Source organism: Silurus meridionalis, chromosome 28 (genome assembly GCF_014805685.1).
Source record: "Silurus meridionalis isolate SWU-2019-XX chromosome 28, ASM1480568v1, whole genome shotgun sequence".
NCBI classification, from domain to species: domain Eukaryota; kingdom Metazoa; phylum Chordata; class Actinopteri; order Siluriformes; family Siluridae; genus Silurus; species Silurus meridionalis.
Window position 1 is genome coordinate 6,740,489 of NC_060911.1, and position 14,427 is coordinate 6,754,915.

General features: G+C 38.4%; 1 protein-coding gene across 19 annotated transcripts in view; it reads right to left on the minus strand.

Moving 5' to 3' along the window:
• Positions 1-14,427, minus strand: part of LOC124381300 (adhesion G protein-coupled receptor L3-like) — a 298,169-nt gene that overhangs the window by 68,437 nt on the left and 215,305 nt on the right. For 15 of the 19 annotated variants that reach the window (XM_046842786.1, XM_046842802.1, XM_046842787.1 and 12 more), the window contains 2 exons: positions 13,193-13,378; positions 9,771-9,809 (listed from right to left, as the gene is read on the minus strand). In XM_046842786.1, the coding sequence (XP_046698742.1) occupies positions 9,771-9,809; positions 13,193-13,378 (225 nt within the window). The remainder of the gene's footprint in view (positions 1-9,770; positions 9,810-13,192; positions 13,379-14,427) is intronic. The other 4 variants (XM_046842803.1, XM_046842805.1, XM_046842797.1 and 1 more) reach the window with 1 other exon arrangement.

The window sequence follows — 14,427 nt, forward strand, 5'->3', positions numbered from 1 at the left end:
TGCTACTATCCTTCACGCTCCCTGAGATCTCAAAACTCCGGACTTCTAGTAGTTCCTAGAATAGCAAAGTCTACTAAAGGTGGTAGAGCATTCTTACATTTAGCTCCTAAACTTTGGAATAGTCTTCCTGACAGTGTTCGGGGCTCAGACACACTCTCCTAGTTTAAGTGTAGATTAAAAACATATCTTTTTAGCAAAGCCTACACTTAACACACATCATAAACTTGTGCTCCAGAACATCTGATCACATGCACATGATCAACATGTGCTTGTTAATATCATTAACAGCAGCTACGCTAATTCCTCTCCACTGCTTCTCTTTCTCTCCCCATCCCGAGGCATCCTGAGGTTGCTCCAGCTCCAGTCACATCCCACCTCATGAAGACCGTGGACCTTTAAAAGAAGTAGATGCCGACCCCGCAAACATCCCAAACCATCTAGAGACGTACCAGTGCCATTTTGATTCTACCTCATGTGGAGTTTGGACATTGGAACTCTGAGTGTTTAAAGGCTCTGGCATGGAGAAGCTGGTGTTGGATCTGTAATAATTGCAAATGTTGCGCTATTTCATGAGTTGCTCAGTAGCTCCTTGTTCCATAACCTCAAATGACTGTATAAGACTGTAAAAAGGACATTATTTATAATCTTACATGGCAGTGCTCATGTTAGTTCTCACTCTCCAGTGTTCTGTATTGTTTGAAGACTATAATAACACTCTTGTTATCACCCAAATGAGGATGGGTTCCTCTTTTGAGTCTGGTTCCTCTCAAGGTTTCTTCCCCTTCCACAGTCGCCATGGCTGCTCATCAGGGATAAATATACATCATTCACCTTAACTGTTAAATTCTGTAAAGCTGCTTTGAGACAATGTCCATTGTAAAAGCGCTTTAGAAATACAGATTTGACAAACTTGACTAGAGTTCCTGATATGTTCCAGATATGTTCCTGAGTTCCTGTTTATGATAAATCCCATCAGCATTTATAACATTTACAAAGCTTTATATCAACAAATATCAGAAAAATGTTTGTCAATTTTAAAGGAAAGGTGAAATAACTACTGGAGGTGTCTTATATTATATGGTCAAAAGATTGTGTACACCTGACCATAAGATCTGGCTTTTTGAACATCCCATCCTATAGCAGGCCACTCCAGATCTTCCACTCCAATCAATGAAACCATATCTTCATAGAGATGGGTCTCCAAGTTCAACCGAAGCTGAAAATTGAATGCTACAAAGACATTTAATACAAGTCTCTGCCTCCATCAACAAAGAAACACATGAAGATATGGTTTGAAGGCATGGGTTGAAGTGGAAGATGTTGAGTGGCCTGATAAAGAGCTCCGACTTCAATCCATTTTAAATCATTTAAGTTGTTTTGGAATGCTGATGCAGCCCAGGCCTCCTCACCCTACATCAGTGTCTGGCATCAATCACACCTAGTGGAACTTCTTTACTCAAGAAGAGTGGAGGTAACTATAACAGCGAATGAGAATCAACTGTGGAATCTGATGTTTAAAAAGCGTGTCCACAAACTTTTGTCTGTAAAAAGTGTAGCTGAAAAACATTTGTACATCAAAACCCACGGCTTAAATTTGGCTCATTGTTGGCAAACAAGCAGAAAAAATGCGCTCCTACGGTAAACGGTGCTTGAAAGCGTTTCCTTGCTGTTCTTGTAATTCCGTAAACCAAGAACAAACCTTGATAATATTCAAAGCCTTGCATGCAAACGAATTAAAAAAAAAATCCTAAATGATCTGAGAAAAAGCCACATTTGCATTGCAAATGAGCCCTTTCTCAATAATCTGGGATTTTCAGATATGATAGTGTATTAGTAATAGAAAGGAAGATTACTTTATGTGGAATTACTTTCCACATAAATGCACCCATTTGAATAGAGTGAGCTCGTACTTAGCAGAGACGGAGCATGCAGAACGGCTGAACGCTTTTTGTAATTGGTTTCTCGCGCACGCTCCGCACGCCGTATGTCGAAGCCAATGTTCTGCCACGTGACCTAAAAGCACATTTGTCTCCAGGGTTGCATCCTAATATGATATGAGAGGAACCGAGAGGAACAAGCTTTATCAGTGTGACGGACGCTGCCACAAACTTGCTTCAGAGTTTAGCACTGCTGTGTTCATATGTGTAAATGCATGTGTGTGTGTGTGTGTGTGTGTGTGTGCTGCACATGAATATTATTGTTATTAAGTGTTTATAACAGACACATATCCAGCTTTGGGGTTGAGGAGATTGAAAGATCAGAGAGACATCTCTCATCACAGACCGGTATCTCATGCAGTAAAAATGAATGTACGAATAAAAGCAACCCAATGAGCACAATTTAATAAATCTCCTTTCACTGCAGCCACAGCTTCACTGCCTGCATCTCATCTCAAGCAGTAGCATCAGTGTTAAACTCATAAAATCACGCTGGGGTTACTGTGCATGCATTACAGTTTTCCTAGGGATTTGAAATGAAGGCAAATTGTTTGTTTGTTCATACAAATCCTACAGGATAGAAAACGTGAAAGTACAAATGGTTCATGAAAAAGCTTAACGACTCTTTGGAACTGTTATGGTTGACCTTTTCTCACAATGTCCAGCTGTTCTTAAAAAGTCCATTTTCTAAAGGTCTTTTTAAGTATATCTACAACCAAATAAATTTCTTATTCAATGTTAGCCATAGCGGGATAATAAAAAAAAACAGTTATTTAATCCACAGAAATGTTTGAGCTTGTGCAGTTTGCTACAGATGCAGTTTCTCTATTGTTTCTGATTAGTGCGCACTGACCATCCACTCATAGGACATAAAAATGCTAACGTTAGATGCTACAAGATGCTAGCCGTTTTATGCTACAAGAGCCCACAGTGCTGAGTGCGAAGGGCTTACGGTAACACGTGATGTGACCACTCAAATCTAATTGGATAGAAACTCTAATCAAAACTTACACTCCAGGAAGGAGTTAATACACCTGGGCATGGAATTCACCAGAGCTGCACAGGTTGTTGGTGGGATCCTCTTCCACTCCTCCATAATGACATCACTGAGCTGCTGGATGTTAGACACATGGAGCTCCTCCACTTTCCGCTTGAGGCCCACAGGTGCCTAAGTCTATTCAGGTCTATAGACTTACTTGGCCACTCAATCAACTTTAAACTTCAGCTTCCTCAGCAAGGCAGTTGCCATCCTGGTGGTGTGTTTGGGGTTGTATTTCTCATCAGAGCACAGGACATGGTTTCAGTAACTCAGGTTAATCGACAGGTTGTCTTTAGCAAACTGTTTCTGGGCTTTCTTGTGAGCCAGCTTCAGAAGAGGGTTTCTTCTGGGACAATGGCCATGCAAACCGACTTGTTACAACGTGTAGCGTATGGTCTGAGCCCTGATTAGCAAACCTGCTTCTGCAACCTCTAAAGCAATGCTAGCAGCACTCATGAGTCTGTTTTTTTAAGTAACTTTTGCACCTGACGCATAGCATGAAGACACGACTTCTTTGATCGACCCTTGAGAGTCCTGTTCTGATTAGAACCCGTCTTGGAAAACCTTTGCATGACCCTGAACACCGCACTGTAACTCAGTTTCAGGGTGTTACTGATCCTCTTATAGCCTTGGCCATATATGTGAAGAGCAACAATTCTAATTGTCAATGGAGACTCTTCACCATGAGGCACCATGTTAAACATACAGTAATCAGTATGAAAGAATTGTACTCAAAACACCACATTTTAACTGCTCTAATACAAGATACACACATTTTTACGATCCTGTCAAGCAGACGAAAACATTAAGATTATTAGAACAGGCATAGACGCACAGTACAGCTGTTATTACTGAGGGGGTACTCACTTTTTTGCAAGTTATTTTGCCAATAATGGCTGCATGTTGAGTTATTTTCAGAATACAGTAGATTTATACTGCTGTTCAAGCTGTATATTATATATATATATATATATATATATATATATATATATATATATATATATATATATATATATATATATATATATAAAAAAAATATATACAGTATATACATTATATTAATAAGTTAAAGCTACATAAGGTCATAATCAACCACCATAATATATTTATTTAAGCTAAAAGCTTTTTGTTGTTTTTTTTATATAACTACCCCTCGCTCTGCCGGTTCACCCTTACGCCAAATGTCACAAAAATGCTGTGAATGTATAAAGAAGCAGTTTTATGCTGGATGTTTTATTCCTCCTACACTATCTCCTCTATAACAGGGTTTTAGCTTAATGGTACTCTTCGACCATAACCTGTGTGAGCTCTGTGTGAGGATATGTAGACTGTAAACATGAACACAACCGCCTCTGTCTTGACTTATTTTGTCTCAAACTCTCTCTGTTTTGGCCTCTGACATCAAAACTGTCAGATTCAAGTTTTTTTTTTTCCACATTCTCGCGTACACGTGTTTAAGACTGAATGGGAGGCTGCATCGCCGGAATTGACAGGAAGGGAAAAAAAAGGTGTGCTGTGAAGTGTTTTCTTGGCGAGTTCAGATTTGCAGGGGAGACTCTCGTGCTTGTGGTGAAGAGCGGAGAAAACACTCCCGTTCCCCTAATCAATTACCGTCCCGGCGCTCTCACCCTGCCGCAATCAATGCCTCTGTTTACACACCCAGCAGCTGCTGCTCTATCATTTCTCTTCGTTTCTCTGTAATTCCCTCTCTTTAATCCAGCACAGTCAAACTAGTGATGCAGCACAGGCTAGTCAGGTGAACAAAGTGACGCATGCGCCGTCCTCTGCGCAGAGTGCGCTGACAATCATTTGTACTCAGGCAATTAACTGTCCCTGACCACCCATGTGAAATAAACCATCTTGCTGACAGCAAACTGATGTGTTTATACACTGTGTCAGAGCTTAGCGGCTACCGATATTGGAATTACTGCGAGTAGGGTTGCATAGATTCTGATACTGGTATTTTGCACTCAGAAATATAAACTGCTCCCATTCCAGCATCCAGTGTCATGTGATGCATATGTGACAAAAGCCAAGTGTAAGCTGTCGTGCTAATGAACAGACGACTCCAAATGACGACAATCTGGCCATATTTCACTATTAATGATGGCAATAAAAGCAAAGCAGACTGCAAACTGTGCTCTATGCAAATATCTAGAGGAGGATCTACAGCATCTTTCTTACAATCTAAGTAATATGATGAAACATATTCATGGTATATAAAGATTATGTTTAATAGAGAGACAGAGGGTCGCCTTATGTGAGAGAAAAGTTCATTCTGCAAACACTGAGCCCTGACACATTTTCACCTTGGATATCAGCATTATATTAATTATGCATTTATTGCAGTTGCACGGTATAAACACCAGGGGACCCAAACTTTGCAATTTAATTCAAGGTAAAATGTACATTGTACAATATATATCTTATATACATATATATATATTATTATTATTATTATTATTTTTATTTTTTTTGGAAGAAGAGCAGCAGAGAATTTCAAATTTTAAGTTGAAAATGTTGAGTATTAAAAAAAAAAAAACTCACTTTGTTCAAGAATAAAACACAGACGATTACAAGAAGAAACCTCACACATTACGAGAAATAAAATTGAAAGTTTTGTTTAAAACTCAAGAATTTGAGGGGAGGGTTTCTACCAAGGAAGAAAACCTGATTCGGATTCTAAATTCTTCTACCTGATTCTAGATTCTTCTACCTGATTCTTCTACCAAGGAAGAAAACCGCATATACACTTTGAGATTGTGCAGACTTCACTTGTTTTGCATTATGCCTGGAGTGAAACATCTAATCAAATTTAACTTTTCCCTTGAATTAAGCAACAAAGAAATACTGAAATTTTAGCTATTTTATCACAAGATCATTTTATCAGTTTGAAACTTGAGGATTTTCTCATAAATATATGATGTTTTTTTCTCAGGAATGTGCATTTTGTTTTTTCTCAATATTCTGTTTTAAACTTGGAAATCCTGAGTTTTAATCTCCCTGCTCGTCTCCTTCCGATTCATTTCTGTTTAAATCCCATATTGGCTGTAACATGCCGTCGTAACATTGCACTGGTCGCATGTTTATAATGTTTCATCCGATAGCCTGATAGCTGTAGATTGCATTGAGCAGAACACCTGCACAGCCATGATAGCAGTTAAAACGGCTTTTCAATATCTTCAAAATCAACAGAGGCTACTAAAAACAGACATTGTAGCCGACTTTGGAGCTCTTTTCCTGCTAGAACTCTGCTTTAGTCAATCAGTTTTCAAGCCGCCAGATTTACACAGGCCCAAATTGTATACTAATTTGCATAGTCATAGTTTTTCTGCTAATATTTCTCCTGAGAATGATATATCACCCTGCAAGTACCAAAAAAATGCACTTATATGTACTGTCTTAAAAAAAGGATATTGGTTTAACTGTCAGCTTGTCAGAACTGAAGTCTTTTCTAAGTGAATTCATGCTTCCACACATTAAACCAAATCATTATTATAAATACAGCCCACTTTTTTTGTGAAGAAAATCTGTCTGCTGTGCATGTGCTATCTGCAGTGGCTGTGAAATATAGATGTTGTTGCAGTCAATCAATAATTCATCGGCCTGTGCTGCCTGCACTGTTCGCATCCTCAGACATCCTTCTTCACATCATGTATTTATGGACAGCACCTCACACTCCATGTGCTGAGCTTTGCTTCACTGCAAAGGCTGTCTTCATGTACGACGATCTGTATTTTTAATTTTTTTTTTGCACGTGGGTGTAGCTTGTCATTACAGTGTTGTTGACAATAGTCAGCTGCTTGAAATATCATCCTTGAAAGGACCATATGGGCTCAAACTTTTTTTGTTTTTAGTAAAGACTAGCAAGCATGATGCAACTGATTGAGGTGCAAAAAAAAAAACAGCTTTGGATACGGAGATGTAGAGAGCGCCGCTATCAGAATGGTGCAACTGATTGGAGCAAAAGCTTTAGACCTGGTTACATCTCTGGGGGCGCCGGCATTGTGTAGCTGAATCTCTGTGAATTTTACAGAAATCTTATTTATATGGCTTCTTGTAAAAACACTAGGAACAATCTCAGAAAGATTGAATGCCAGATGGGAACATACAATACCCCGAACGGGACACCAGTCCACTGCACATTTGGATGTTTATTTATACTTAGCATGAATTATGCTACAAGTTTGTTGATGTAATATAACTATTACCATTCTCAATAAATTACACACTATACCCTATGGATGAAAAAATTGGGACACCTCGTTTTTCCAGCCATATGTGTTTTTTCCTCAAACTGTGACCACTGAATTTGCAGACACACAATTGTACAGAATGGATGTGGATGTGGTAGCATTCAATTTCCCTTCCCTAGCATTCAATCTTCCTAGGATTCCCCACGATCCATGAAGAAATGGTTTACATTCGTTGGAGTGGAAGATCTTAAGTAGCCTGCTATAGAGCTCTGACATCTATAGAGCTCTGCCATCACGTTTATTATAACATCAAAAGAAAACTACACGTGTTAATGAGCTTTGAGTAAACTACTCACAACCTCGTTGCACAGCTTTTGTTCCTGAGAAGAGACATAGGAATCATTCATACCCAGCACTTCACTACATCTATAAAACAAGGCTTTCAATTTGTTTCTCAGTACAATAACACCTCAAAATCATTATAGTATAATTGAACATATTATGAAGTTCCTGGTTAATTCCTGAGCTCTGATTACTGTCTGTCAAGTCAAGTTTATTTCTATAGCACTTTTCACAATGGATAGTGTCTCAAAGCAGCTTTACAGAAATTAACAGTTAAGGTGAGCAATGTGTGTTTATCCCTGATGAGCAGCCATGGCGACTGGGGCATGGAAAAACTCCCTTAGATGTAATGAGGATGAAACCTTGAGAGGAACCAGACTCAAAAGGGAACCCATCCTCATTTGGGTGACATCAAGAGTGTGATTATAGTCTTTAAAACTAAGCCATAATTCAAAATTTTAAAAAAGTTTCTGAAAACGTTTCTGAGAAAGACAGAGTCAATAAATTAACAATAGTATACACATTCTGGCTCCTAATCGTTGATTGTTATAAGTGTTTGCATTCAATTTGTAGTTTTAGCTCCAAAGTAGAGTCCAAACTTGCTTAGCCACAGAGAAAGTGCTTTTTCAAAGGCTATGTCTACATTAATTTGGATAAATTTAAAAATGGCGTTTTCCTCACTGAAATGTTTAAAAACGTGTACATACTTGTACTGCACATAATTACAGACTAAAAGCCGAGTTTTCAAATGTATCCATTTTAAAGAGTGTTTTCAAATAGCTACATTTTTATTGACAAAAAACGCTATTTCATTTTTTTTAATTTATTTATTATTTTTTACAAAAACTTATTAGTATGGACATGGCCTAAGTAGACATTGTTATTGCTAAAGTTTTTTTAATCTTCTTTAGAGGAATATGGTAATATGAATGTTCCCCCAACGAGTGTTTTTTTTTTTTTTTTTATTATAATTTTTTTTATCAGCATTGAAAATTAGGAAAAAGAAAAAAAAAAAACGTTGACACTTTTACAAAGTCATGACCAGCACAATCAATACACCCTGGTGTTGAGAAGATCCTGTTCCTTCTGTGCCTGTGTGTAAACTTTCTTCTTACAGGTCAGGACCTGATCGAAGCCATGACCCTCTAACATTTAAAGATTCAGGACAAGCAGGACAAACTTGGCTGTGGGTTCCTTTTCTTCTGTTTGCCTGCTCTTTGCTTTTTATATTGTTTTTGTTTAACTAAAAAAGAACTTTAATATTTACCTACGATTTTTAATGTCTCTTTTATTTAAAAAATAATAATTTTATCTTTAATCATTTTTATTTCCCTGATATTCTCTACTTCTACATGTAGCACTTTTACACAATTATGCAGATTTTTTAATAAATAATTTAGATATTAAAATAATAATAATAATAATAATAATAATAATAATAATAATAATAATAAACTATTTAATAAGCAAACTCATATGAATGATTGTTAGGTTTCAGGAGAAAATGAGCACCGAATCGAATTTCTTCACACAAAAGCTTTTTTTATCTGTAGCAGTTAATAATAACACAGCAAATTTCACAACACAATTGTTCCTCCGCAGTCACTGAATTTCATTTGGCATACAGTGAAAGAAAAAAAAAAGAAATGTATATGAACGTGCAAAATGAATTACTGTTCTGTTCTGTGTTTGTTCCTGCTTTCAATTTGTTTTCGATTGCAAAAGCAGCAGAATTGCTCGGGTTGAGCTGAAAATGACTGTCATTTACAGAATTCATGCAATGTTTAGGAAATTGTCTGAAGTAAATTTTTTGTCATCAGCAGATTTGCAGCAATTTGTTAATAATGTGATGAACATCATTTTCAGCTCAGTGGCAGGATGGAGGTTTTTTTTTATTTTAATCTAACCCACCCAGGAAACAGTATGAACCTTTGAGACCTGAATAGCATGATGAAGTGCAGGAGAGGGCTTTTTAACATGCATGCTGTGGCGTCTCGGCCTTTTCTGACTCGAGATTATGCTCTATTAAAAGCAATTTGCGGCGAATGAGGTGATGTTTTGATTCAAGGCCTCAAAGGATCGGGGATGGTTTAGGTATAAAAAAAAAAAAAAAAAAAAAAGGGGACAAACAAAACAGAACATGACCTCTGTATAAATGAAGGGCAAGACATGAGGTACCACACATAGATGGAGGCTGAGTAAAAGAAAGGGACTGGCGTAAGAATGAGGTAATGGCAAAGAGAAAGGTTTCAATACCTGTACAAAGAAGCGGCAGGAGCGCTCCCTTTTCTGCAGCTGAAAAGCCAGAATAACTTCATTAGAACTTAAGCAAAATGCACACAACCTCTCGCATTAACCGCTTTTTATTAGTGCCTTACCTGTGTTCACACTAAGCCTGTGTCATGTTTTGCTGGTGTGCATGGTCCGACAAGCTAACTAGTTAAACACAAGGCATGCTAGCCTTGTTCATAAATTGGCAAAACAAGCTACACTATATGGACAGAGGTTTGTGGACACCTGATCGTAAGATTCTATATGCTTTTTGAACATCTTATTGCATATTCGGTCCCCATTTGCTGATATAATAACCTCAACTTCCTCTTATGGGAAGATGTTTCACTAGATTTTGGAATGTGCTTGTAGAGATTTGTGCTCAATCAGCCACAAAGGTAGTAAAATCAGGTGCTGATGTAGGGTGAGGAGACCTGAAGTGCAGTAAATGTTCCAGTTTATCTCAGAGATGTTTACTAAGGTTGGGGTCAGAGCTCTATAGCAGACCACTCAAGAGCTTCCTCTCCAATATCTACATGGAGATGGTTTTGTGCACAGGGGGATAGTCATGCTAGAATAGGTCCCTTAGTTTTAATAAAAGAAAATTAAAACCTACATCAAAAGACATCCTGTACAACCGAGTGCCTCAGAGTTTGTGAGAAGTTTGGGGAAGAAATACATACGGCCGGGAAAAGTCAGGTGTCACAATACTTTTGTCCTTATAGTGTACTTGTATTGCTACTATCTTTCCATATTTATTACAAAAAAAGGCTGTGATGAGATAAATCCATGATTGGGTGGGAACTGGAAAAATAATGCGTTAGGCCGTAAGCACCATAGGCTTATGGTAAAGACCAATTAAAGCTAATGGTTTTGGATTTGTCACTGTATTACATCACACCCAGTTTACATCTAATTAAGAAAGTTTTTTTGTACTTAGTAAAAATTGAAACATTCGTTGAATCACTGAACGGAAGGCAAAAAGGCTTTACAGAAGAAATTAGTATGATGTAAGAAGAAAGAGAAATACATCAGCATCAATGATCAAAATGTTACAGCATTAGTAAAACAGCAATATATAGAGCAATACAGTGCAAGGGGGAATCTTTGACACATGAATTACAGAGCAGTGCAGCACAAGAAGCACTGGACAAAAATAACAAACTCTATGCCGGTCTAGTCGCTACCTGCCAGAACATGCTAACATCTTCTCCTAAATTGTTATGATGGTCGTCTTGTACTGGAGCTAGGCCCGCTGTTCTGCGCTGAGGCCCCATTCTTCTGCATTATCCTCCCTGTTAGCATCACTGTTGGCAGCTCTGATGCTCCTTTCATCTGCAAAGTGTCGAGGAGCTCACGGTTTGCAGACTCAACTGTGAGCTAAACCCACTGCACTGCTATCAAAGGGATCGTTCATAATGCTAGCGCAGCGTGACGAACAAACCCAGAGGCTAGCGTGACATTTGGGATGATACGAATTATACAGGGAAAAGGAGTGCCGGGAGAGAGAGGGGTGACCTTGAGGAAGCAAGCCTGCAAGATGAAGAGAGAGAGAGAGAAAAGGACTTTCTTTCCCTGGAAGTCTCGGTTTCTGTTATTGTGGGGGAGGTGAAAGCATTTCCACCTAACTAACTTCACAGTCTGAAGTCTGAGCCTTCGGTTTTGACTGGTGTATGGATAGAGTTGATGTTTTCCAGGCCTTCCGCTGGATACACACAATAATCAAACACAGGGACTCATTTGGTGGATATACTGTAGAAGCTGAATTGAACAAAAAGATCGTTTATCAGTTTCCTTTTTTTTTGGATACCAGAAACACATAAAAAATGTTTTTTGAGTGGAAAATTCTAATCTTTTTGTGAATATATTGTGAATGACATTTTCTATTAAAGGGGGTCAATTAATTTGGAACTGGTTATACTTAAACATATTGTGTAAATGCATCTCTAATTATATTTGCATAAAGTCTTTCTTCAGGCCAGCTGTATATGTGGATTGAAATAAATTGTAATGAATTGAATCGAATCGAATGGAATCAAATAGAACCCACATTGTAATACAATGGTAGACTGTGTAAATCATTTCCTTTGGAAATATTGTACATTCTCAGGATGTATAAATATACTAAAGAAATATTCGTAAAAACATCGAATCAAATCAAAATGCATCGTCATTGGAAGAATTGCATGAATTTTGCGATTAGGCTGAATGCACACGGCAGAATTCAGCAGTACCATAACGGTTCAGGAAATCTGAAAAGCTAAGGTTCGTGGGTTCAGTCTCTAGTGTGCATCATTGGATGTGATTCTTACCTCAGTCATCTGTTACTAATGGAGTTCCCACTGAGCGCTGCTATTCTGCCCCTGTGAGTAATGCACTTAACCCCTGAGTATCCCCATGATGTCCTGCAGCTAAAAAATTCTCCATCCATTTCTCCTGGAACTATAAAAGCCTTCTTTTAAAACATTTATGCTACAGTAGTGTATATATAGAAACCTATCCGTACTGCTGTAGCCTATAGACCGATCGAGAAACCGCCGACTCGAACTGTCAAGTTTGGATCACAGACTGAAACAGTAGGACACAAAGTGTAAAAAAAAAACCATGACATTTGTGTGGTTTTCTTGTCTAAAGAAGATATGTACAGGCCATCTGGTATTATTCATGCCACATGACGTTGTATATCTTCTTCTTGAACCCTTTTCCTCACTAGAAAGAAACATGATTTACAATAACGCTAATGATGATCATGATCGACTTTCAAAATGGGACAGGAAGCACACTGGCGGTTTGCGTTGGCTGCTCAGAGCACCAGAAGGAAAAGAAAGGAAAAACAAGCTCTAAGGATGTATTCTCGGGAGTTTGTCGGCCTCCATGCTGAAAGTGTTTTTATTGGCCTCGGAATGGCAAAGCCGAACGCAGAGGGATCGTTCGGGCTTGGCAGGGATGACCATCATTAAAAAAAAAACCTACTGTTTATCTCTCTCCACCAAACACCCATTTCCAACACTCTCCTACTTTCAGGCATGTTGAAATCCCGCAATCGGAACTTCACAGCCAACCATAATTGCTTCCCTACACTCAAATGTGTAAATGCCAGCAAATATGTATTAGTCTGAAAGAACTTGACTTAAAGAACTTGACTGGACTCAGAGATGTCGAAGCTGTCACGGATTCCCGTCTCCATACTTGTCAAACAATCTTAGCGCCGCATGTGATCACTTCCAACTAGCCGCTGCTTTGGGTTTGAAGCCTGCTTGGAAGGTATCCAAACGTTGAACAGCTTGCTATGAGAGCTAAATCAAGTGCGGCGGCTGGCCCACAAAATTTCATACTCGTATAAAACGTGTTTATAATCCATACTCGAGGACTCTACTGAGTTTAGAAAAGCTTCGTGGCTGTGATACCTTATTGAGACTGCGAGCGGCGCTGTCTTTGCCCCCGGGTGTGAGATTGCGCAGCTGGACGTCTAGCAGGTCCACCAGCTGACCCAAAGCTCGCACTGTGTACGTGATGTCTCCGGAGTGGATGCGGTTCTTGGTCTGTTCGGATAGCTCGCGTGAGATGATGGCCGCTGGCTCGCCAGCTCGGATCTGCGAACCAAAGCACAGGCATCAATTACCCTTTAATATAATATTAAATCTCAATTCTTAAATCTTTATCTCAGGATGTACAGTGCTGTAAATATCCGCACTGTAATTTTTCTCCTCTTCTTATGTTGCAACCTGGAAATAAAATGGATTTAATTTGGATTCAATGTCATTAAATATCACAAAATTGAAGCATGATGAGAGCATTCAGTGCGTTGGGAGTTCATGTTGAAATGATGTAACAAACGCATCGGCCATGTGAACCACGTGTTAACGGATACAAATACAGATGCAAATAGGAAACACCCTATAGACTTGTTTTTTCTTTTTCTCTCACTTTTTTGCTCCAGGAGCCGAATTTAAACTTTGGTTTTTTTATTTGGTTTCTTTCCCATTTACACAATTTTATACCTTATTTTATTGTTACCAAATAAACCAGTTTTGAGGAAATCTATATGCAAGATTATAATGCGATGGTGCTTAAAGGACTCTTTTGGGAGACACTGCATCTCCTAATCGTAGATTTTGAAAGAAAGAAATTATGAGCAATTATGAGCAAATCAAAAACCAGAGACTACCCTAACATCACTAGTAGGAAGAAAGGAAGAAAAAGACAAAAGACAGGCAGTGAAACAAATAGGGGGGACAAGAAGGAAGGAAGGAAAAGACAGGGATAAAAAAAGGCTGAGAAAGGAATTAAGGAATGGGAAAGAAAAGAATGGACAGAAAAATAAAGGAAGGAAGGAAGGAAGTAAGGAAGGAAGGAAGGAAGGAAAAGACAGTGATGATCAAAAAGGCAGAGAAAGGAATTTGGGAAGGAGAGAGAAAAGAATGGACAGAAAAATAAAGGAAGAAATGAAGAAAGGAAAAGAAAGAAAGAAAGAAAGAAAGAAAGAAAGAAAGAAAGAAAGAAAGAAAGAAAGAAAGAAAGAAAGAAAGAAAGAAAGAAAGAAAGAAAGAAAATCATTCGATCAGTCCCTCAATGTTCAGTCAATGAAGTTTCACTTTAAATTCGATTTTGGATATTTGATGTGTTAAACAGATGCAGTCAG